General features: G+C 41.3%; 1 protein-coding gene across 1 annotated transcript in view; it reads right to left on the reverse strand.

Annotated features, from left to right (window-relative positions):
• Positions 1-10,627: 10,627 nt before the first annotated feature.
• zmp:0000001114 (suppressor of tumorigenicity 14 protein homolog) overlaps positions 10,628-25,153 on the reverse strand; it is a 37,328-nt gene continuing 22,802 nt past the window's right edge. Inside the window, exons 14-19 of the mRNA XM_031576837.2 lie at positions 24,786-24,899; positions 22,745-22,864; positions 18,214-18,394; positions 13,580-13,854; positions 12,224-12,360; positions 10,628-11,427 (exon numbers count right to left, since the gene is read on the reverse strand). Of these exons, the coding sequence (XP_031432697.1) occupies positions 11,266-11,427; positions 12,224-12,360; positions 13,580-13,854; positions 18,214-18,394; positions 22,745-22,864; positions 24,786-24,899 (989 nt within the window). The 3' untranslated portion in view covers positions 10,628-11,265. The remainder of the gene's footprint in view (positions 11,428-12,223; positions 12,361-13,579; positions 13,855-18,213; positions 18,395-22,744; positions 22,865-24,785; positions 24,900-25,153) is intronic.

Consider the following 25,153-nt stretch of genomic DNA (forward strand, 5'->3'; position numbering starts at 1 on the left):
GCCTATTGAAGCACTTTTCAAATCACGCCAATCAATCCAATCTAAGCACTGTTACTATACTCCTTTGATAGAAGACACTTGTAAGATTCATGATCAAGCAGCTGCTGTGACCACCAAAAGTTGTCCGGCAGAATGTCCAAAATGGTTATCTAATCATGGTCACAAAGGAAAGGTCCCCACACTGGATTTGCACAGAAACCTGGTGTCAGGAAGCAAACTGAGGTGTGAGTGACTGCAATTAATCATAGTATGGGAATGGGGGAGGCCATTGAGAACCATCTCAGTCAGAGAAACCAGATTATCATACAGAACAACAAAAATTGCCAGACCTGTTTGCATTACAAGCCCAGCTCATTTACATTCAAAACCTAGGAGGTGTCTTAGAACAGTATATATGGCTAGAATTGGAGATGTTGGTGGTTCAGACCTACACCGCTGAATCCGGAGTATGTTCCTCGTGCTTCGTTACTGCACTTTACTGAGATAAAGATTGCTGCATCAGAAACAAAGAAACTTCCTTCAGTTCTTACACACTGCAGCACCTGCCACTCTCGGAGCCGCAAATCCCTTGTCAGCATTAACTGCTCACAAAGTCGTAATAACTGTTTGCTGCAGCACCACACTGCGGCCGGATGTGGTGCTGTGGGCCAAAACCGAGAGATATGCGCTGCTTGTGGAGCTGACTGTGCCATGGGAGGAGGGGATGGAGGGAGCTTACGAAAGGAAGAGGGCAAAGTACTCTGACCTGGTTGCGGAGTGCAGGAAGAGTGTTTGGAGTACGCGACTCTTCCCAGTGGAGGTAAAGGAATCAGAATTTAAGGTTCAGAGTTAAAAATGAGTTAATAATGATACACCTTAGTCAATAATTCAATGCATCTTATATCTAGTTGTAATTATGCTTTTATTTGGACTTAGGTTAGAATGTAAGCATTTCTGGTTAGAGAGAGAGATTGTCCTGAGGGAGGGTGTTAAAGGACTTGAGGCCTCATGAATAGGTTGACACCCCTTGTACTCAGAGGGCATATAACTGAAATGTTGCAATGGCTAATTTAGAAGATTCTTAGGTTGAGCTCTGTAGGAGTGAAATGTCTGTGTCTCTCCCTTGGTGTGGCCATTGTACAAGATTAAACCTGTTTAATGAACTGATCATAACTCAGACTAAATCTCCAATATATGGTATCAAATTAATACTATCAGAAGTTGGCACGAGGGGGTTTGTGGGAAGCTCAATGACTCGCCTACTGAAAGAGCTACGGCTGAGGAGCAAGGAGCTACACAAAGCCACCAGAGAGCTGTCTGAGGAAGCAGAGAAGGCAAGTTTTTTCTTTGGCTGAGTGGACGGGACAAGTCATGGGGAGCCAGCAACTCCTGAGCCTAATGGTCACTGGTGGTGGAGGTGCGGCAGGCCTAGAGCCTAGCTGGTGTTACCACCTACCTGTTCAAACCAATTGCTTTGTAGAATTTCTTTCCTGGAAAATACCATTGTCAACAGGACTTATACAACCTCCAGTCAAGGTAAGTTTTATATACCTTTTGATTAACCTGCATTACAATTAACCTTAGATGTTACAATTAGCAAAAAACAACCATTCCCTTCGGTTGTGCTATATGCTTAGTGTAAGTGGCACTCTGTCTCAGTTCCATATGCCACTAATGGAGCAGGCTTCTAGCAACCAGTGTGAACGCGACAAAAAATCCAAACTTCCAAACTTCTTCCTTTTAAACTTTTACTGACAAAAACGTAACGTACAAACAAAACATGAATTCTTTGGGTCTTAATAACAGTAAATCCATACATTGGTATTGTCGGTCAGAAAAACTGTGTTGCTCCTTAACCTGACCATCTCAAACTAAACAAGCACAAGTTGGTCACATGACCACCGTTCTCTCCTGATTCTAAACATTCTTTTAACCAATCAAGGTACTTTACAGCTATGAATCAACTAATATTTCTCCATACATGAAATTATGAATTTAGAGATTTAAATAAACAATATTCTAAATAATAATATTTTTATACAATAAAAACTCTTCTTCAAATTGGCTCTTACATTTCCGGCCCCTAATTGTTATGCAGGTGGGCAGAACAATTACTAAACTCCTTTATTTAAACAAGAGCCAAACAATGTTATCTTACAATACATACTCAAAACTATACAGTTCAAAAATCCAATTCAAAAGTCCTAGAGCCATTTTCATCCTGACTCTAGTATCAAGCAAAGCTTGCTGACTGGTCTATCCAGCTTGTTGGTCTTCGTCTGCACAATAGCTCTCCTTACCACACCTTTGCCGTCTGGTAAAGTCTTACTGATCCGTCCCATTACCCAGGAATTCCGCGGAGCAGCATCATCTGCAATCAAGACGACATCTCCTTCTTGAAGATTCCTTCTTGGTCTTGACCATTTCTGTCGATTCTGCAGTGATGGTAGGTACTCTCTGAGCCACCTGGTCCAAAACAGATCTGCAATATATTGTACTTGCCGTACTGCGCCCTCTCTTGACCTCGAAAGGCCCAAAAAAGTCCACTCCTACATTTGTGAAAGGAGGCTGATCCGGGATGATGCGATCCAATGGCAGATCAGCCATCTTTTGCTCTCCAGTCCTACTGTTCAGCCGTCTGCAGACTGTGCATCTTGAAATGATACCTCTGATCAATGAGCTTGCTTGAGGTATCCAATACTTTGTGCGCAGCTTAGATAACATATAGTTGCGCCCACAATGTCCAATTTGTTTATGGATATGTTGCAGGATAAGAGCAGCCACTGGTGACCCTTTGGAAAGAATTGCAGGGTGCTTTGTCTCCTCCGGCAATGACAACCTAGAGAGTCGTCCACCCACTCTTACGATTCCATCCTTCAGCAAGGGATCCAATTTGTAGATTGGGCTGTTCTTCTTCACATATCCCTTTGTTTGAAGAGCCATGATTTCCTCTGGGTAAGTCTGAATCTGGCAAACCCGTATGAGTTCCTCTTCAGCCTCTTCCAAGTCTTCTATGTCAAGCAAAGCTGGTTTAAGCGTCCACCTGAACTTCTTCATGTGCGCTGTAGCCAACACATCCCGCTTGTTTGGGCAGATTTCTGACTGTTTGATTTTATCCACAAAAGCTTTTCTCTCCTCTCTCAACTCTAACAGTGTTCTTCTCAGTTTTAAAAACCAAGCAACTGCTCTTTTGATGCGTGTCCAGTCTGAGAAGTTTGATATGAGCTTGTTCAGAGACGAGGCCTGTTGTTGAGGAGCATCCTCTTCAACTCCTACTGCACAGGACTTGACCTCAGGGTCCTCTACGGATATGTCCATCATGTAAGGCAATTCCGGCCAATCTTCCTGAGATTTTAAGAGGAAACCTGGACCTTGCAACCACGTCTTGCCTTCTACAAAGTCCCTCACTCTCATTCCCCTTGAAGCTTGGTCTGCCGGATTTTCCGCTGACTTCACATAATGCCATTGCGAGGGATGGGAATGTTCTCTGATCATTGTGACTCTGTTTGCAACGAAAGTCTTGAAGCGACTGTGTTGGTTTCCTATGTATCTCAGAACTGTGGTGCTGTCAGTCCAAAAGATGGAGTCTTGGAGTGGCACCTGCAGCTCACGTCGCAGCATCTGATCCATTCTCACAGCCACCACTGCGGCTGTCAACTCTAGCCGTGGAATTGTCACACATTTCAAAGGTGCTACCCTTGCTTTTCCCATCAAAAGAGTGCAACATCTTTCACCTTCTTTGTTTTCCAACAGCAGGTAAGTGGCAGTACCATAACCAATCTCTGATGCGTCAGCGAAGTGGTGTAGTTGTGCTGACTGCAAAGATCCAAATGTCAATGGCTTCACACACCTGCTTACTGTGAATCCTTCCAGCATTTTCAACTCTGACAACCATTCTTGCCATCTTTGTGCATGTGGTTCCATGATTTCCTGGTCCCAGCAACACTTTTCTTCACAGAGCACCCTCAAGATCAGCTTTGCAGGCAGAATGGCTGGTGCCAGGAATCCAAGTGGATCATATATCGCACTTACAACAGACAGGATCCCACGCCTTGTCTTAGGCTTTTCAGGTATCTTCATATGGAATTTGAAACTATCTGAGTTTGTGCACCACTGGACACCCAGTGCACGCTCCATGGGAAGAATATTGTGGCTTAGGCCTAAGTCTTTGATCTCAGTGGCTCGGTCTTCTTCAGGAATTGTCAATAGGACAGTCTTACTAGAGCTGATCCACTTAGTCAGTTGAAAGCCTCCCTTTGCACACAATGCTCTCAAATCTCCCACAAGTTCAACTGCTTGAGCCTCAGTAGGAACTGACTTCAGGCAGTCGTCCACATAAAAATTGTGGAGAACTGTGTCAACTGCTGTTTGGTTAGCTGTTCCCCTGTTGTCCTCGGCTGTTTTCCTCAAGGCATAAGATGCACAACTCGGTGAAGACGTAGCACCAAAAAGGTGAACCGTCATTCTAAACTCTTCCATCTCTTCACTCAGGTTGCCATCTGGCCACCACAAGAAACGAAGGAGATCTGCATCTTTCTCAGGGACCTTTACTTGATAAAACATAGCCTTGACATCCGCCATCAACGCCACTGTTTCCTGTCTGAACCTGATCAGAACACCTATAAGCTTGTTGGTAAGATTCGGACCCGGCAATAACTGCTCATTCAGAGAGACTCCTCTGTATGATGCTGTGCAGTCAAAGACTACGCGAATCTTGTTCTTCTTGGGGTGATATAATCCATGGTGAGGAATGTACCACACCTTGCCATCATCACGCAACAGTTGTTCCGTGGGGACCTTTACTGCATAGCCATTCTCAATGACGTCCTTCATGAATGCCTTATAGTCCTCATGGAAGCTCTCATGTCTTTTCAATTTCCTTTTCAGGCTGATGGCACGCTGTTCTGCTATGCAACGATTGTTTGGCATTTTCCTTGTCTCATCTTTCAGTGGCAAACTTATGCAGTAATGTCCATCTTCCAGTTTAGCTGAACTCTCCAACAGAGTCATGAACTTGTGGTCCTCTTGTGACAATTCTTCTTTCTCTTCACAGTCACGCTCTGGGAAGTCTGCATTATACTGCTGTTGTAACAACTCTTCGATTTCCACAACTGAAAGACGATTGACTGTGTGGCTCTCATTGGTGTCACTCTTCATCTGTAAACCTCTTATTGGTCCATTTACCACCCAACCTAGGGCCGTTCGGACTGCATAGGGACCATCTCTTTCACTGTGTATAACCTGCCATGGCTCCATTGCCTTTGGAACATTGGTGCCAATGAGCAGACCCACTTCAGCGTCAATATGAGGTAGTGACACATCTTTCAGGTAAGACCACTTTGCAATGTCTTCCTGTTTGGGAATGTTATCCTTCTGAACTGGAATGAAGCCGTGGGTGAATACCTTGGGCAAATCTATGTAAGAATCCTCTTCCACACCGCACATCTCTAAGTCTGTCAAGACCAGCGTCTTCAAAGTCTTACCATCATCTGCTTTGTTACAGCCCATGGTGTTAAGCAGAATCTGTGTTCGTCTACCCCTGAGATTCAGCTTTCTTCTGAGATCTTCTGTGCAGAAGCTTGCTGTGCTGCCAGGATCAATAAAAGCGTATGTTTCCACATATCTATCACCCTTCTTTGACTTCACCTTAACAGGCAAAACAGCTAATGCACATTTTCCTCCGGCCCCAGTGTAGGCACATGCTTCTTCACTCAGAGAGACGCATGCATTGGAGATTTCCTTGCTCTCAGAGCCATCCTCTTCCTGCTTATCCGCAGACACACTGTCATCTTTCTTAACAATGTGCAACAAGTCTGGATGTCTTTGTGAGCATGTTTGACACTTTGCTCTCTTTTTGCAGTCTTTGCTGAGGTGTCCCGGGGACAGACATCCAAAGCACAAGCCTTTGGATTTCAAGAAATCCAATCTTTCCTTGAATGGTGAATCCTTTAATTTTCTACACTCTGCTAGAGTGTGTTTGTTGTGACAATAAACACAGGGTTTCTGTGAAGCAACAATAGCAGCCTTTTTAATTGTCACCTGTTGTTCCCTTTCTTCTTGTGGAGCTACAACTCCTGTAGCAAAGCTGCTGCTTCCCTTGTGGACACTTTTCTTGAACTTCTGATCTTTTCTATCCCTTTCTTCCTTCATTCCATGAGATCCGAACAAGCTTCCAAATAGGGGGTCCATGGCAATTTTCGCCTGTCGGTCAATGAATGTAACCAGTTCCGAGAATCTTGCACGTCTTCTCCCCTTCTCTTGAATATCAAAAGCTGTAATTCTCCACTTCTCACGCAATTTATAAGGAAGCTTAGACAGAACAGTCCTCATATTAGTTGGGTTGTCCATCTCCTCCATGAACTCTAAATCATCCATTGTGTTCTTGCAGCCAGTCAGGAACAGCGCATAAGCATTGAGAGCTTTGCCATCTTCCATCCTGATGACCTGCCAATTCAACGCCTTCTCTATGTAGGCATTAGCGATTTTCAGCTCGTTGCCATAATGTTTCTGTAGTAGACTCCTTGCTTCTTTGTAGCCCTTTTCAGGAGACATATGCTCACAGCTTCGGATTAATTCCTGTGGTTCGCCACTGGTGTATTGTTCCAGATAGTAGAATTTATCCTGGTAGGTATCAGCCTTGCTCTCCACAACATGTTCAAATGCTCTGATGAACGATTTGTAGGTGAGAGGATCACCTTTAAACACTGGTACCTCTTTGCGTGGCAAACTCGATAAGTTATGCTGTTTCACAAGCATTTCTGTGATGTCACTTTGTTTTTGTAACACCTGATGGAGTTCTCTATCATCACTGTCCTTTTGTTTTGCAGGTTTTTTCTGCGTGTTCATCGTTGGCTGGTATGTCACAGGTCTGGAACTCTGAGAAGCCTTCCCTGGTGGTGACTGCAGGCAATCATCTTTTTCCTCCTCCAACTTCACTCTACATTTAGAAATGTAACTGTTCATGCCATCTTCTTCATATGACTCTAACACCTTTAGTTTTGCAGTAGACTCGGCAAGTGCTGCATCAACTTCCAACTTCTCTCTTTTAGCTTTGAGCTTAGCTTCCTCTAGATCAAGAACTTGTTTTTGTTCTAATGCTAATGCTCGTGCTTTGAGTGCTGCACGTTCTGCCTCCTCTTTGACACGTATTGTAGACGATGAGCTCCGTGAGGATCTTCTTGATCCAGTGGAAACACCTGAACCATATTTACTTTTAGGTCTGCAATCTTTCAAATTAACTTGTGACACACTATCATCAGCTTGTACCTCATCTGGTTCTGGTGGGACATCTGCTCTTGGAGCCTTTTCTTTTCTTTTAATCTCCTACCAGACCCAAGTCAGTGAGGTTTCCATATAATCTTTAACTGATGTCAATTTGTTATCAAACAATTTTTGATCTTCAATTATTTCTTCTTCATCCATCAAAGATATTATGGATTCATTGAGCTCTAATAGTTCTTTATGCAAGTTGCACAAATCATTTTGCAAAAGATTTTGTACAGTATAAAGATCATCTTCATTTCCTTTAAGCTCATCAATTTGTTTCATTTTAGCAGTGATCTGGCCGAATTTTCCTTTCCTGGTTCCCATTAGCCTACGCAGTTTCTCTAGTGTAGCCTTTTCAGTAGGCTTTGGCTCCCTCTTGTGGCTAACATCATCGGGTGTCGGTACACTTCCAGAAAGTTCTGCCATCTTCATTAATCAATGCAAATTCACTAACAAATGTCTCCAAAATAGTCTTCCGACAGCAAATGTTAATGTCTCAATGGTTTCTTCAAATCGCAATGATTATCAAGAATTAGATGATTCCAAACTTCAGTATGTTAACCAAACACTTCGATTTTGCTGTATGACTCAGCACTTCCAGTAGCAATAACCAGTCATGTTAGCTAGCACAGGATAGCAATAACCGCTAATGCTAACGTTAGCACAGGATAGCTTCAGCTTTAGCTCACCTTTTCCAACTTCTTTTCAAACCTTGAAGCTGATTTCCACTTTCACTCTTCGAGCTATCTTATTCTTGCTCCAAATCTGGGTTTTCTGTTTGTCTTCTTCCAGTGAAGCAAGTTTTTCTGACTTTATGTAAGTGGCACTCTGTCTCAGTTCCATATGCCACTAATGGAGCAGGCTTCTAGCAACCAGTGTGAACGCGACAAAAAATCCAAACTTCCAAAATTCTTCCTTTTAAACTTTTACTGACAAAAACGTAACGTACAAACAAAACATGAATTCTTTGGGTCTTAATAACAGTAAATCCATACATTGGTATTGTCGGTCAGAAAAACTGTGTTGCTCCTTAACCTGACCATCTCAAACTAAACAAGCACAAGTTGGTCACATGACCACCGTTCTCTCCTGATTCTAAACATTCTTTTAACCAATCAAGGTACTTTACAGCTATGAATCAACTAATATTTCTCCATACATGAAATTATGAATTTAGAGATTTAAATAAACAATATTCTAAATAATAATATTTTTATACAATAAAAACTCTTCTTCAAATTGGCTCTTACACTTAGTTACGTTGCAATTCCCCCCACAAAATAACACTTTGCCTTGTGTTTTGTGACAGTTTTCTAACTAATGACAAGTAACGTTAGCCCACTGTACCACTGTGCAGAATCCAAGGCAATATTGCCATCATCTTACAATGTAATGTGGTCTGACGCATTTCGTTTAAAGGGATTGCTCAACAATGCTATTGGTTGGCTTTAACCAAACCTTAAATGTATTAACTTACTTAAGGCTCACTTAGTGCCTTTGCTCACGCCATTACCACTGGCTTTATCACTTCAGCATCGCTTCTGCCAGCCGTCATCATCCACAAAATAGGGCCCTTTTACTTCAAATATTTATTCCTCTAGTCCTCAGTAATAAGTTCAGGCATATCAGCCAAGATCAGTCCAGTGTTAAGTGAAATGTTTTATTGGATATTTTATTGGAGCCAATCCAGAAATAAATACGTCGCTTTGGACAAAAGCGTCTGCTAAATGACTACATGTAAATGTAAATAGATAAAAAGTTTAAGGTATCATCATCCTAACAGAAAATAAGGTTTGGAGAAAATCGCAAAGTTTGTGTTGTATAAATTGACATTAATGCATAACAACCCATATGCCTACTTTTTGCCAATCAATTAATATGAAACTTTGCCCAAATATAGTTTATGTTTGGACAATTGATTTTAAAGGTATAGAAAGAGAAACGTTATACCGGTAGGCTGATTTGAGCTGTTGTAGCCCTTCATAACCTATTCAGCAGGGGCGACTCCTAGAGGGTGCCAGGGGGAGCCCGGGTCGAGACGTGAACGTGTCTAACTATAATGTGCTAGCATAGGCAGCAGCTATGAAGAGTTCAGCCTGGAGTCGATCGACAACGAAGAGGGTAAGATTTATTAGAGTAGATTCATGCAGGGTGTAGTAGCTGCTGATGAAGTGGACTTCTGAAGGGCATTACCGTTGATATGATGTCAGATGAGGAGGACTGCATCTTTGAGGGGGGGTCTGGGTGGACTGTGCAACCTCCATCATTCAGCAGCCAGGAGCTCACCGAGCTCTGTGCCACACTGCAGGCAAGACTGGAGGCAAATCATGTACATGGCTAAACATCACAGGCGCCTGCACAATGGACCACATTCGGGCAGAATACAACCAGACACATACGACTTTGAGGCAGCAAGAATTCCCCAGGTTCGGCTGTGGGCTAACTTGAACCAGGGTGACAAATAGACACAGATCTACCAACCAATCACGAGTCGTCCAATACTGGAGTGAGGCCAATTCAGGACAGGCCATTTCACTGCTTTTTATAATTCAGGCACAGTTTGCAGTTTGATGTGCATTAAATTAGTTTATAAACTACTCAGTTATGGAATTGACAGCTTATTTAGTTTAAAACATATTTTACTTAACATTTTACACTGTGCATATTTTATTACTGTTGTGAAACAATCAGAAATACTTCGAACATAACTTTTTTTCATGAGCACATTCTCGATTCTCCAGCACAGAAGCACTAACATAACTTCTTTATTTCCTGAAGACATTACACCTCATTGCTACCCTTTTCACGTTCCTTTCCACTATAGTCATCAATAAACGTCCCACTATCTAGGAGTATTTATCAGGCCCATATACTGTATACTGTATGTAATGATGTACAGACTTTGGTGGTTTGTATTGTGCTGGACTGTTATCAAATGAGACAGAATGACAATTCAACAATTGAATATTATATATTATCATAGCATAGTTTTCTAAGCAGTACAGACTGAGCATCCAGGTTGTATTGAAAAGTGCAATGTCACTGCAACAAGGTCATTTTATTGCAGCGTCACATTCAGAGGCATTCGTAATGAAACAGAATCACTTGAGATCTTGAGTGTTATCAATACTTGACATGCTCCTGGTAGGAATAAAGTATGGCACATTTGAAATCAAAACATAAAGACACAGCCTATGTCCTTAATTGTAGTGGTATCTGAGAAAAACATTAACAAACACACAAAAAAAAAAACTTTTAGCAACACTAATATCTTATCTTGACTACTTTAATGTTCTTGCAAAGGCTGATGGGATTCAATTTAACAAGGAAGAGGTGGCAGAAACATTCTCCAAAGGCCCTATGTCATCATTTGACTCCCATGTAAGTGAACATACTTTATTGTTTTACGCTTAATTTACAGCATTCAATTTATCCAACTGATTCATATATCGGAACTTGCTACATCAACGTAATAACATCAATAATATCATTTTAAAAGATAATCAATTTGTGTAATTCCAATATACATAGTTTAGCAAATTGTACAATCCATTCAAACTTTACACTACTCTTATCATCTTATCAGTGCAATTCTGCTTCACTCCTTTTACAGTTGTATTGCTGATATCAATCGTTGTACACAACACACCTTGCGCTTTCAAATGAAGACCCTGCATGACATTACGTTACCCGCAGCAATGGGACATAATAGGCAATCATACAGTTTGGAACAGAAGAAAGTCAACTGCGCAGTTGCAGGTAACAGAAATGTAAAGTTAAAGTTTACATTCAGAGAGTGAAAGAAATTTGAGAATCCATAATTTGTGGACAGTGTATGCAACATTATATTATACTGCCACAGCTGATCATAATTAGTGTACCATCCTCCACCATAACATCCCATCACCACACCTGAAAAAAAAACCTGTTTTTGGAGCAATACATATTTGAATAAAACACAAATCCAACAAATGAAAAGACAAGTCCTAATATGTGACCTCCGGCTCAAGTACTTCTGCTCTAGATACCTGTGCTTTTAAGGATCCAGTCCCGCAGTTTAGTTACGCGGGTATACACACCAGGCTTGTTGCGACGGGCACAACCTTCACCCCAGCTCACCACGCCCGACTGAAACCACTTACCAGCCTCTGAGAGACACACCAATGGACCACCTGAGTCTCCCTGCAATGAACAAACAGAAACAGATTACTGGTAGAAATAATCCTGTAGAAAATGTATTTAAAGACTAGAGCTTTCCATACATAAGGTCTATTGTAAAGTGTATAAGTGTGGTGATTCTAAGGCTGAGGGAGATGAGCAGAGATGTTTAAAGCACTAATACCAATATAGACCTGACTGCAGTAGTAAACAACTTCTGCTGTTGTTATTCATGAGCCAAACAGTTGACAGCACTCTCTGTCTCTGTCATTGTTTCCAGCGTCTGTATTAACTTCTTTGCATGATTTCGAACGTTGAACATCTTTTCCTGTTTGACAGAGTTGCTACTACCTGCTGTGCAGTCTAGCCTCGGACAGCTGTTAACTGCTTCTGAACACTTGTAAACAACTCCAAGGCTTCTTTGACATTTGGTGTTTTTGTTATTTGTTTTGGTCAATTGTATTGTACTTATTGTTCTTCATCACCAGAACATTATGCCCTTATTAAAACAACATGTCATTACCACCGTGATCATTTACAGTTTTATCACCAATGTTGTGCTGAAAGATTTTATGAATTAACTACCAACTTACCCAAAGAAAAAACATTTAAAATGGATTGTTTTCCACACATTTTTTTTTTTACATGTTAGCAAGTAAATATTGTCTTCCGATAATTAAAACAAAATTAGTAGTAATTTAATTGAATCAAATGTTCAGATGGTAGAAAGTTTTGAAAATTAAAGAATGACCAAGAAACACAGAGATATTTAGACTATTATCTATTACCATATATAAGATAAACCAACTTTATAACAAACCTGGCAGGCATCGACCCCTCCTGAGAGAAATCCACTGCACAGCATTCTTGAGGTGAGCTGGCCTTCCGTCACTATATTACACACTGTGTCATTGATGATCTTCACCTCAGCTTTCTGCAGTACTTGGGCAAGGCGTCCTATGAGGGAAGAATACACATACCCAGAATGGTTATGATCCCATGAAATCCCGGAGTGAACAATAACTCAAATTTCAGCTTCACATAATGTTAATCATAGTGCTAGTTTTTATAGCATTTCCAAATATATATTTGATGGTATATGGTCATGTGAAGAGCAAAATGCACCACATATCTATCTGGCTGACTTTGAACTTTTGCTGTTGAAAGTGTGTTTGCTGTTAGCTAGTAAGCTGACTAGGTTCAAGTTAAAAAAAAAAACCTAACGCCTAATTCCTGTTAAGTATTTAAAATGTTTTCCTTGGGGTTCACATTACCAGTAAGACTGGACACAAAGTCTTTCAACATCTCCCCTCTGGCATGTGCCAAAGGGCTCTGTGTGCCAAAACTACCAAACACAGAGAAGCAGTTGCATCCCAACAGTCTCTCAACAAACTCTTTTAGCTTTTCACTTGTCTTAACTGCACAGTCATCAGCTATTTTTAGATATATTAATTAAAATGCAGCAATTAGTCTGTGACCCTTTAAGAGATGTGCTTGCAACAGACACTAGCACCCATGAGGTTTAGCCTAGCATACTTCTGATGGTCACTTTTTCCACCACAGTGAGGGAGATCAGAGGCATGGCTTGATTTTGACATCTTTGTACAGAGTGAGAAAGTATCTTCACAAGGTTGATCTGCTCATCTCCGGAGGATTAAGGTGGCAAAGAATTTGAATCCACCTAAATGGCATGTATCACACATTCCTTTCCCAATTATCTTAGAATGCACCATCTTAACATCTCTCTCTCAGCATGGTTGAGTTTACAAGAACACAGTGAACTGACCCTATCTCTGGCTCAAAGTCTCTCAGCCCTACAGAGAGAACGGTCATCAAGAGAAGATATCTACTCTTCTGCCCTTGGCTCTGATACTGAGACACAACCATGGTTTCAGTACACCATTGATTAGTGATCGACTCTGCTCAGTACACCCTTGCTTAGTGATCGATTACTGTAAGACATTTGTAACAAAACCACATAAAAACACAAAAATCAATAACAGCCCAATCATAAAAACACAGAATTTGGTTTTTGCATAAAGCAACGCGGTCACACCCATCCCATTGCAGACCTGTGCACGATGCAGGTTACATTGATGTTGTAGACCTGGGATAGAATTCTGGATGTTCAAGTGTGTTTGGCATAATTTAGTCAAGAGTTCAAGGAAAAACCCACCTCCTTCTCTTATGGTTCCCCAGCCTGTAACCCAACAAGGTGTACCCGCTGAGAACACATGTGAGCTGGCTGGCAGACAGACGGGGTGGATCAGGTTAGTGAACTCTAGTGGCTCCGTCAGCTCCAGCAGAGCAATGTCATAGTCAAACGTCATAGCGTTGTAGTCGGGATGTGTAATGATGGTCTTCAATTTTCGCAGCTGCACATCATCATCAACGATCTTGTACTGATCCCGAAGACCACTGTATGTCTGCCAGTTTCCTTCAATATGGTACCTGTCAAGAAGAAGACAAGGATAAGAGAGCAGTGAAAAGCCGGGCCGTTCAGAGAACCAGATCTCACACAAACAACTTGAACTGTTGGCTGATGGCGGGTAATAGACAACAAAGTGCAGTCAATTGAAGTTCCATGGCACGTGCACAGATAGATCCAAGGCGGTGCTCAAGCACCTTGCCCCTTTGCCCACTGACTTGTTTTCTAACAATTTCTACTTTTATCATTTTTAAACATTTGAATTTGACTCATGACATCAACATTCGATTAAGAAGTGTGCTGTAACTATTGTAAAGACTCTGCAAAGACCACAAGAGCACCTGTGCCTTCACTTTCAATGTCCTTTGCCACAGAAACCACAGTTAAAGCCCACAACTGGAGCACTCCGTGGAGCAGCATCCATGTCTGTCTAACCTGCCCCACCCCTAGCCCTAGCCTAGCCCTAGCATGGTCACTGTTGTCAAATGAATCAAATGGATCTTCAATGAGCCTGCAATGGGCCAAGAAGCCGAGCTTTTAAGCTTAACAACAAGCAAGCTAGTTTGGCAGACACTAGCGTAGTAAATGAAAACAAGTGAACCCTGCTAGTTCCGTTGTCAGGTAACTATAACAAACAAATATGGTTCAGGCCTACATGGTTAGTAGTCATCCCTTTCTTATGAAGCACTGATAAAGCTGTGGCCATGAGCTGATGAAAAATGAGAAATGATCAGCTTTATCCACATATTCATAGATAGGCTACAGCTCATAGACCTACTTGAAACATTAGATTCATTAATTAAAGATTACTACTGTAGGTTACTTTCATTTTCATAAATAACTGTCACTGAGAGGGATGCCCTTATTTTTTAGCTTGAGCACCTTGCCCCCAAAATGGCAGGTGTATCTACATAGGGATCATTTCCTTTCAATACCATTATGAGCCTGTCTGTGGCTAAAACAAGCGCTTTCATTTGGCACGCACGCATGATGCTGAACTGGATTCCATTGTATGACCATTTTTGCCGTTGCCAGTTTTAGTGTTCTAAATCAATACCGTCTTTATCCCTAGTAAAAATTGGGACCCAAAAAGATCTAAAAAAATAGGGCCGAGGTTGAGTTTCCCTTTAAGGTCATAACTGTATGAGAATGACGTTTTTTTTATAATTCTTTGAGATTAAAGTCAATATTGCAACAGAAATGCCAACTGACAGTTAACCCACTGCTCAGACACTGAGTTCTGTTGGCAGCAATGTTGGTAACGATGAAGAGGAGCAGAAGCCAATCTTGACAGCTCAGTAAAAGCATCCATCACAGGAACAGGAGGCAGGTAGCTGTAGTTAGGTAGTTGGTGGTATTGCTGTTATCATGTCAGCCTAGATCTTCAGCCCAACACCGTCCACACAGGTCAGGGGAAGTTGATAACTTATAATAGTCACATTCAGTCATGTTCATTGCATAAAACAAGTCAAACAACAATATGCCAAATGGAGCGAAATTAGCCTTGGCAGTAAAAAAACAAACAAACAAAAAAAAAAAATCATCATTATTGACCTGACAGTGAGCACTAGGATTAGAAAATAAATCAATCAATCAATCAATCATTTTAAAAGAGAGTAAGCAAAGCAACATCCCTGAATCAGTCTTCCATCTTTATACCCAGTGGATGGCTGTATGCTCCTACCACATGGTACTGATGATTTCCATTCTGAAGTGTGGCAAAAAAGTACATGCTCTTCAGTTTGAAACAAAAATAGTAAAAGGGAAAATGGTAAAATGGGGAACGTAGGAGCCTCGTTTCCAACCTGTCTTATGTTCATGACAGCAAAAAAACGTTTGGTGTTTGAACCCTGAAATCGCTGCTTGCAGCTACTTTCATAACTATTTCCTAACGATTTCCTAACTTGCACTTCCTTTCCTAACTTGTACTTCCTCTTCCTCTCCTAATCTTTCCTCTAATGCTATCACCTTTAACTAGTACTTACAGTAGTTACATTCCTGCATTTTTATATTTCTTATGTAAAGTAGTATTTATTGTTACACTAGGTGTCTGTTGCTCGTAGTTTGATTGTTCTCTCCTTAGTACGTCGCTTTGGATAAAAGCATCTGCTAAATAACTAAATATAAATTATAATTGATTACATATGCTACAGATATAAACCTTACTAAAAGGCAGGGTAAGGCGACTTATTTCAGAAACATCTTTTGTTGAAATCCTCGATAGCAATAAATAAATGTTCTAACAACAAAAACAACAAAAATCCATCATCTGTGGCAGCCACAGGGCTGTAAAAAGCCTGTCCCATCATGTCATTAATCCTGGATGAAATGACTGGATGGCCTACCTGCCTGTCTACCTACCTACCTACCTGTGGGCTCTCTTCCTGTGCAGTCATTACACGTGACCGGAGTCTTCCACAAGGCTTGGCAGACATATTGCAATGAAACTAGTGGACTAATCACACAAGAATGGCAGAGAAAGTGCAGCTAAAATGTCTAGTTCCACCCATGCCAGCTACAACAGCTTGTACTGCTAAATAAAGCAACAAACCAAAGACAGAGTACAGATAGAAGCAGGGGGGACTGGGGGAAAAAAGTGGCCCGGGAGTTACTGTCAGAATTTGCCTGGATGGACACATGGAATAAAATGATACTGGCTATTGTAACACTCCAAGGTAGGTATAGTTTGCTAGATGAATATCAAAGACAGAAGTACAGATAGAAGTACGAGGGGCTGTGTACTGCAAGGCCTCCATATTTAACAAACATAAACTCTGTGACACAAACTTAGAAGCAGAGTCCGATACGTGGGTTAAGGGAGTTGTGTGCAGGTGGTACAGGAGGTAGAGAAGTCGTTTAGTAATCAGAAGGTTGTTAGTTCAATTCCCTGTCGAAGCGTCCTTGAGCAAGACACTGAACGTCTAATTGCTCCTGATGTGCAGTGTGCCATCAGTGTAAATGTAAAAAATGTGTATACATCCTTGTAAGTCGCTTTGGATAAAAGCGTCTGCTAAATGACTAAATGTAAATGTGTGCAGGTCCAAGATGCCTCCTGTTCTCAGTCTGGCAGTCGACCATCCACTCAGCCACGGAAGTCCTTGGGCAGATGAGGACGAAAGGGTCTGAGCCCTATGCTTAACAGCAGTAGAAGCACCCGTCACAGGGAGAAGAAGCCAGACAGTTGGTTTGTAGTTGGTGGAGTGTCAGTTAGCATAACGAGCTATAACCTAGCTCTTCAACTCAATGCAGCCCCAGGAGATCAGGAAGTAACGTGAAGATGGCGACAACGGAGGGAGTTGAGGGGACTGAAAACTGATGCCATGTTGGCTGTATTTCTGTCGGGCAGGTTTGTCTTTGGGGGAATTCATTTTTTTCCTGAACTCTGTAGCTAACATAGCTAGCTACTCGTATCTTATGTATTAGCCCAACACTACTAACTCTAGTAGACTGTAGATATGTTTACACGTACCTTGTATGTAATCTATCTGTGTGTATGTTCACAGGTGTTTGCATTCTACTTATGAGCAAGTGTCGCTTGAGGGTTTATCTTCTGTTTGTCTCGATTGGCTTTGAACGGAACATTTTACAAATGTAGTGATCTAGCTTATTTGGGTGTTTTTGTACAAAAAGGGACATGAGGTAGTTGGACACGGTTACCGATGACCCAATTTGCTGCACCCTTCTCCCCAACCCTGAATGCTCTCTACTGGACTCGTGCTCCAGTAGTCAGGCAGTTCACGTGTTTTGGAGGAGTGGTTCTGAAGGGGTCTGAATCTATCTTACTCTTGCTGGTTTCTCCAGTATCACACCTACCCTACTTTGAACATGACTGGGTTCTTAGAATACAGCTGGATACCAGGGCTGGAAGGCTGTTTAGAGTTGGAGGATCTGCGAAGTATGTCAGAGAGCTGAGTATTCCCAGCATGAATATATATGATCTGCATAAGGGATCGATTATCTAATGACGTTCACAGAGCAGACTCACTTCACAGCAGGTGAAATGTTAGTGGCACTCCACGTAAAAGTTGCAACTTATTAGTTACAAAATAACTTAGTAGTTGGAACTCCTTGGTAAAATCGTGGCAAAATTGTAATTGTTTCCGGTCTAGTACCTTGAGGTGCCAGTAAAAGTCAATGAAAATAAAAAGTAAATCTTCACCACTTCAAACACAAAATTATGAGACCTATAGGTCTTTTTTTCATATTTTCATTTCATATTTTTCATACTAGAGAAGCAGTGGGCAGCAGAGAGGAGCCAGTGGTAACTCACATGGGGTCTGTACTAGAGAAGCAGGGGGCAGCAGAGAGGAGCCAGTGGTAACTCACATGGGGTCTGTACTAGAGAAGCAGGGGGCAGCAGAGAGGAGCCAGTGGTAACTCACGCGGGGTCTGTACTAGAGAAGCAGTGGGCAGCAGAGAGGAGCCAGGTGTTGGATATGATGGACGCTCCGCACACATGCCCACTTGTCCTGAAGTGGAGGCTAACCTGCCAAGGCCACTCTCCAATTTCTGCGTCTTTCCCACCCACAATACGGTTGTGTTTGTATGGTCGGATTCCGCAATCTACGACAAAATATGACAATAAAACAGTAAACAGGAACTCTATGACTGAAAATTGTACAAAATTACTAATTAAATGTCTAAATAATACAATTCATCATAAATAATAATAAAATATGAATCTAAAATAAGTAAATCAAAAGATTCCTTTTGAATGCCACAAAGTGATGGAGCATGACTCAGTTTAAGGAAATATGTTGAGGTGAAGGCAGATGGATTGGGTCTGGTAGAATTGTACTGATATCCAAAACTTAAATGTTGAAATAGGGGTGTGCCGTAATATATAATTCAACATAATACTGGTATTATTATATCATATCATGGAATTTACAACATTTCAAAACACTGCTGCGCTGACGTCATGAGCAGGTTCAACACTACTTCTGGTTAGATTAGTTCAACACTGCTGCGCTGACGTCATGAGCAGGTTCAACACTACTTCTGGTTAGATTAGTTCAACACTGCTGCGCTGACGTCATGAGCAGGTTCAACACTACTTCTGGTTAGATTAGTTCAACACTGCTGCGCTGACGTCATGAGCAGGTTCAACACTACTTCTTGTTAGATTAGTTCAACACTGCTGCGCTGACGTCATGAGCAGGTTCAACACTACTTCTGGTTAGATTAGTTCAACTTTATTGTCCCTGGAGAGCGCTGTACATCACAGGGGGACCATCAGCACGTATAACACCCATCATAACACAAACAGAAGACTTATTAGAACATAGGTTGGTTGTATTTTACTGTATTACACCTATCATAACACAAACATAAGACTTATTAGAACATAGGTTGGTTGTATTTTACTGTATTACACCTATCATAACACAAACATAAGACTTATTAGAACATAGATTGGTTTGTATTTTACTGTATTACACCCATCATAACACAAACATAAGACTTATTAGAACATAGGTTGGTTGTATTTTACTGTATTACACCTATCATAACACAAACATAAGACTTATTAGAACATAGATTGGTTTGTATTTTACTGTATTACACCCATCATAACACAAACATAAGACTTATTAGAACATAGATTGGTTTGTATTTTACTGTATTACACCCATCATAACACAAACATAAGACTTATTAGAACATAGATTGGTTTGTATTTTACTGTATTACACCCATCATAACACAAACATAAGACTTATTAGAACATAGATTGGTTTGTATTTTACTGTATTACACCCATCATAACACAAACATAAGACTTATTAGAACATAGATTGGTTTGTATTTTACTGTATTACACCCATCATAACACAAACATAAGACTTATTAGAACATAGATTGGTTTGTTAAATTTGGTGCAGCCCATCCAGAGAAGTCTGTGAAAATGGTTAAGGCATCATCATCATCTTAACAGAATATCAAGGTTGAAGAAAATCAGACTTGGAATCAGAATGGCCTCATGTGAACTGAAATAATAATTATATAATTAAGACCTTTGTCAGGTTTTTAATATGGAGAGTATAAAACTCATCCACTACGCTGTCCAAAGAAATCAGTTACCAAAGATTGAATAGGTGCCATGTCCTCACCGCTGTTCGTGGCACTAACAGGCGTCCAAACAAACAAAACTTAAATATGTACAAATTTCTTGTCCTATGAAGTCACATTTATTGACCCATAATGTAAATAATGGCCAGCATCAACACAGTTTCCATTTCATTGCTCTACTGACCCTTGTCATGGTAACCCCACACTGTATACGCTGCTGTTCAACAATACTGGAATGTTCTCTCCCCATCTTATCCAGGGTCTTTAAGGGTCTCTCTACACATTCATGCAGTAGTCAAAGCGCACTAGAATGAAGTTTAGATTTTCAAGTCGCCACAAGCCAGGGGCAGTTTGTTTGTTTATGCGGGGCAGTAAGGATACTGGAGCACTGTTCTGTCGCAGACACAGGAAGATATCAGCGAGTGGCTAGTGGTTTTTCACCTGGATTTATGTGAAATACATTTTTAGTGCATGCAGTGCATGCAGAATCATGAAGTGAATTTAAGTCAGCAGTATGTTGTGTTAGCGTTCGGTGTTTCACCTGTAATATCCCAGTTCAGAATCATGAAGTGAATTTAAGTCAGCAGTATGTTGTGTTAGCGTTCGGTGTTTCACCTGTAATATCCCAGTTCAGAATCATGAAGTGAATTTAAGTCAGCAGTATGTTGTGTTAGCGTTCGGTGTTTCACCTGTAATATCCCAGTTCAGACTGCACAAATAATCACGTATTATTTATTCTTATTCCACCTGTTTGGCACCACGCTCTTAGCCGTGTGAGCACCTACAACATCGCATGGGACTTTATATAATAGAGGAATTATCGGTTGTCTGGTGTCTGTGGTGGGTTTCCAGAGTTTGGTTGAATTCACAGCATTCTGGTTGTTGGAACAGAGGTGTCATTCATAGTGGAGAATGTTTCCTCATAGTACTTAATAATAATAATAACTTATTTTATTTGTAATGCACTCTTCATTCAAAAGAATCTCAGAGTGCCAAATGTTTCAGAGTGTACTTCACTGAACATTTTTGGGCATATGAGAGTGTTGAAAGTGCCTGTGACGACAAGGCGCACAGCTACCATCACAGCACCGCCCTGTTGGACTGTTATGGTATTACCTGCCATTGTGTTTGTTTTTGATGCCATGTGCTTTCTTGTTTTGTCCTGAACTCCGCCCCCACCTACTTTCTGCCACTCCCTGGATTTTCCCGCCACCGTTTGCCACACCTGCGCTGTTCAATTAGCCTGCTTGTTGTCCTGATTGATTCACCCTGCCCCCTGTTCGCTTTCTACCAATGATCTGTTTCCCCTCTGATGTTTAAGTTCAGTCTGTCCTGTGTTCTTTGTCTGATTGTAACTGAAAGTCTGGTGAGAAACTCTGTGCTCTGTTTAAGCCTGTGACTGCCTGTGTTATTTCTCTGCCTCTGTTCCGTGAATACTCTGCCTGTGTTGGATGTGTTTGGATCTTCTGTGTGTTATCTTTTGGACTTCTAAGTGTGCCTGGATCTTCTGTGTGTTAACATTTGGCCTTCTAAGTTTAACCCTTTGTGATCTGATTGTGCTACAAACGTTTCTGCTGAAATTACTCGAAACACTCTAAAAATAAATCAGAACTCTTGAATTGAACGTCTTGAAAGCATTTGCTCTGTTTTTATTTCCTTTGCCCATCTGAATTTCCCACTGATTTATGCTGCATTTCCCACTGGTTTATGCTTCATTTCCCACTGGTTTATGCTTCATTTCCCACTGGTTTATGCTTCATTTCCCACTGGTTTATGCTGAATTTTTATTGCGTCAACTGTTTTGACCTGAAGTCAATATTCCTGTCATTAGTGGATAATCACACCAAGGGGTTGCTGAAAATGTGCAGAGCCAAAGCAAAACAAGCAGAGTGTAATAAAATGAAGGAACTGGAGAAACTGGATGTACAATTCTATGAATCATTTTTCTATAGAATGCTACTGTAATATGTTTTCATGCTTTTTCAACTGTCAAACTTTTTTTTTTAAGCTAAGCCGTGTCATGGCTCACTTATTGACACACCCATCATCCATCTTTCTTGGCAGGCCATAGATTTAACTGCAAATCGGATATCTACTTCCCTTGTACTTGAGAGAGCCAGATTCAATTTCATAGACCACTATGGTCATTCTTTTTGGTAACTGAAAGTGCACTACAATTTGTAAAGGTTTGTCCCAGTTTTTATTGTTTCAGTTTCTTTATGTGTTTGAAAGAACTTTTGAGTCTTCGGGTAGTGTCCTGGACCCAATTCAATGAGAAGGAAAGGGCCCCCTTGACAACCCTGATGAAGTGTTCATGAGAGGTGGTGGTTTCTTAAGTCTGGTCAGGTAATGTTTAGTTACTGTATTAATATGTCAGGTTGTTGTGGGGAAGTCTCCAAGTGATGGTTGTGTGTTTTTGTTTGGTTTGCACAGCATGGTTTGGTTTGGTTTGCACCACATGGTTTGGTTTGGTTTGCACATGGTTTGGTTTGCACAACATGGTTTGCACAACATGGTTTGGTTTGCTAAACATAGTTTGGTTTGCACAACATGGATTGGTTTGCACATGGTTTGGTTTGCACCACATGGTTTGGTTTGCATCCCATGTTCTCCTCTTAACCCTAACCAAGTTTCTATCCTAGGGGGATTCTCCTAACCCTATAACCAGGGCTCAAACCCAATCCGACCCTTAGCCTCAGGAAACACATTGAAATTGAGAAACATTGTTTAAGCCTCGGAAGACACACTGAAAGAAAAAAACTCATTTGTATTTGTGCAGAGGTTACAGGGAAAGTTCATGTGAAACACAGAGACAGACAGTAAGAAAGTGATCTGACTTACTGCATCCTTCCTCATCTGATCCGTCGGAGCAGTCCGTTACATGGTCGCACTCTGCGTTGATCTTGTTGACACAGGTGCCGTCTGGGCACTTTAAAGTGAAGTCTGTGCAGATCCCAGAGGCTGTAAGAGTCATTTAAAGATAAAAAGACAGTACATTTAAATATAAATGAGACAACATCATTTGCCTTTTATTGGTAATTTGTCAATATAAAAATAGCTACAAAATGGAGGTAATGAAGACGCACTTATGAAGTACTCCAACGAAACATTGAGAAAACAGTGAATTCCCAAGCTCAAAACATTGAGAAAACAGTGAATTCCCAAGCTCAAAACATTTAGAAAAAACTACAAAACAGCAAGCAATATTGTGGGAAAAGTACTTGCTACATAGCAAAACAGGTTCTAGTCGTGCCTCATGCAATTCCCCCAAAGTCTCCACCAGATGGGGCTAGATGGCTTTTAAGGAGTCTCCGGAAATCTTCACCTCAGGATTTATTGACTGATTGAACTGATCGATTGAACGCTGCTCTATATTGGGCTCAACTATAATCTATTCCTTTTTCAAAAGCCTTTAACAACAAATGCATAAAGTTTTACAATTTTACAGTCATTACAATTTCTACACTGACAATATTCAGAGTGTATTAATATTCAGATTAATACATAATAAACCAATAATAAGGTGTGAAACAGTAACAGAAAGAGATCTTTCAATTTACTATTTTTTTGTACTAGGTAGTCTGTCAAGTAACTTTATAGCAAACTAGCTGTGCTGGTAGTGCATTTCAAACATCTCCATGACGTGCTCTCCTCTTGGTCTGTCAATTTCACTCTAACGCTGTACCTAGATCAAAATACCAGCCTAACTGACTTTGTGTTATCAAATAATTTGCGATTCTGTCGAAATTTGTCACACAATTTACTAATGTGTGTAGCCTTGTTGGTTAGCTTGCTATGTAACTAATCTGTCAAAACTACAAGTACCACATAACGATGTGTAATATGGCCACTGCACAAAGTGAGAGAATGAGCATGGACGGATTATGAAGTCAAGGGCCCCTGAGCACAAAAGACCCCCAGGAAAGCACTGAGCGCAATGCAAGAAGCAACTCTGTGCACCCTGTGCTTATTTGACTGGCCCGGCATGCTTTGCCACTGACCCAGCTTGACCGTTCAACTGATGTTGTTGCTAGGGTAGTTATGGTGGTTGCAATGGTAATTGAACTGGTTGCTATGCTGGTTGCTAGAAGTGGTTAAAATGTTGCTAGGTTAACTAAGGTGATTGCCAGGGTAGTTAAGTTAGTTGCTGGGATGTCACAATAGTAGTGGTTTCTAGGATGCTCATATAGTAATGGAGGTGATTGCTAAGGTGTTGCTAAGGTAGTCAAAGTGGTTGCCATGGTAGTTAAATGCCTGGCTCATGCCAGACAAAAAGGAATTCACTTTTCATGGGATCCTTTATATGCCTGATATGGAACTACGTAGTATCTCCAGGTTGTTCTTAAGGATGTTCATGTATGGATTGTTTATTTTTTTGCTCTGGTCAACTACATCGAGTGGTCAACCACAAGGTGATGCGCTCAGCTGTAAAGGTAGCTCTTCCGAACGAGAAGCTAGTTACAACTAGGACTATGACAGAGGTTCTCAACTGGCCTTGGGTCCCACAAAAAAATAAACATACAAAATATTGACATAAAGAAAGGGCCTCCTTATATTCCCTGCATCCAGGGGCGGTTTTAGGTTCAGTTCCACTACAGCTTCATCTCAATCTTCTCAGTTCTCAGCCATTTCTTATCTGAGCACATCCTCTCAGATGTATGGCAGGGCCTTAGTCTCAGTGTCCTTCTCACTCTACTACAGCTGTCTAGGCTATCAAGACTCCTGTTAGCCAACCCTGCTTTGGTCTCCAGTCATGGAAATTGCTTGAGTAATATAGTTCTTATAGCAGGGCCAAAGGACTCAACATACATGGTCATTTGTGCATGATGGTCACCCATACCTGCCTCTGGTCATTACAGCAGGATATAAATAGTTCACTCACACTCTTTACAGGATGCCTCATCACTGCTGTCAGCACAGTCAGTCTTGCCATCACAAACTCCAGCCTGCTGAATGCAGGTGCCATCACCACATCGCACCTCGCCCTCACCACAGCCTGGAGGAGAGATCACAATTATTACACATCGCACCTCGCCCTCACCACAGCCTGGAGGACAGATTACAATTATTACACATCGCACCTCGCCCTCACCACAGCCTGGAGGACAGATTACAATTATTACACATCGCACCTCGCCCTCCCCACAGCCTGGAGGACAGATTACAATTATTACACATCGCACCTCGTCCTCACCACAGCCTGGAGGACAGATTACAAGTATTACACATCGCACCTCGCCCTCCCCACAG

Source organism: Clupea harengus, chromosome 11 (genome assembly GCF_900700415.2).
Source record: "Clupea harengus chromosome 11, Ch_v2.0.2, whole genome shotgun sequence".
NCBI classification, from domain to species: domain Eukaryota; kingdom Metazoa; phylum Chordata; class Actinopteri; order Clupeiformes; family Clupeidae; genus Clupea; species Clupea harengus.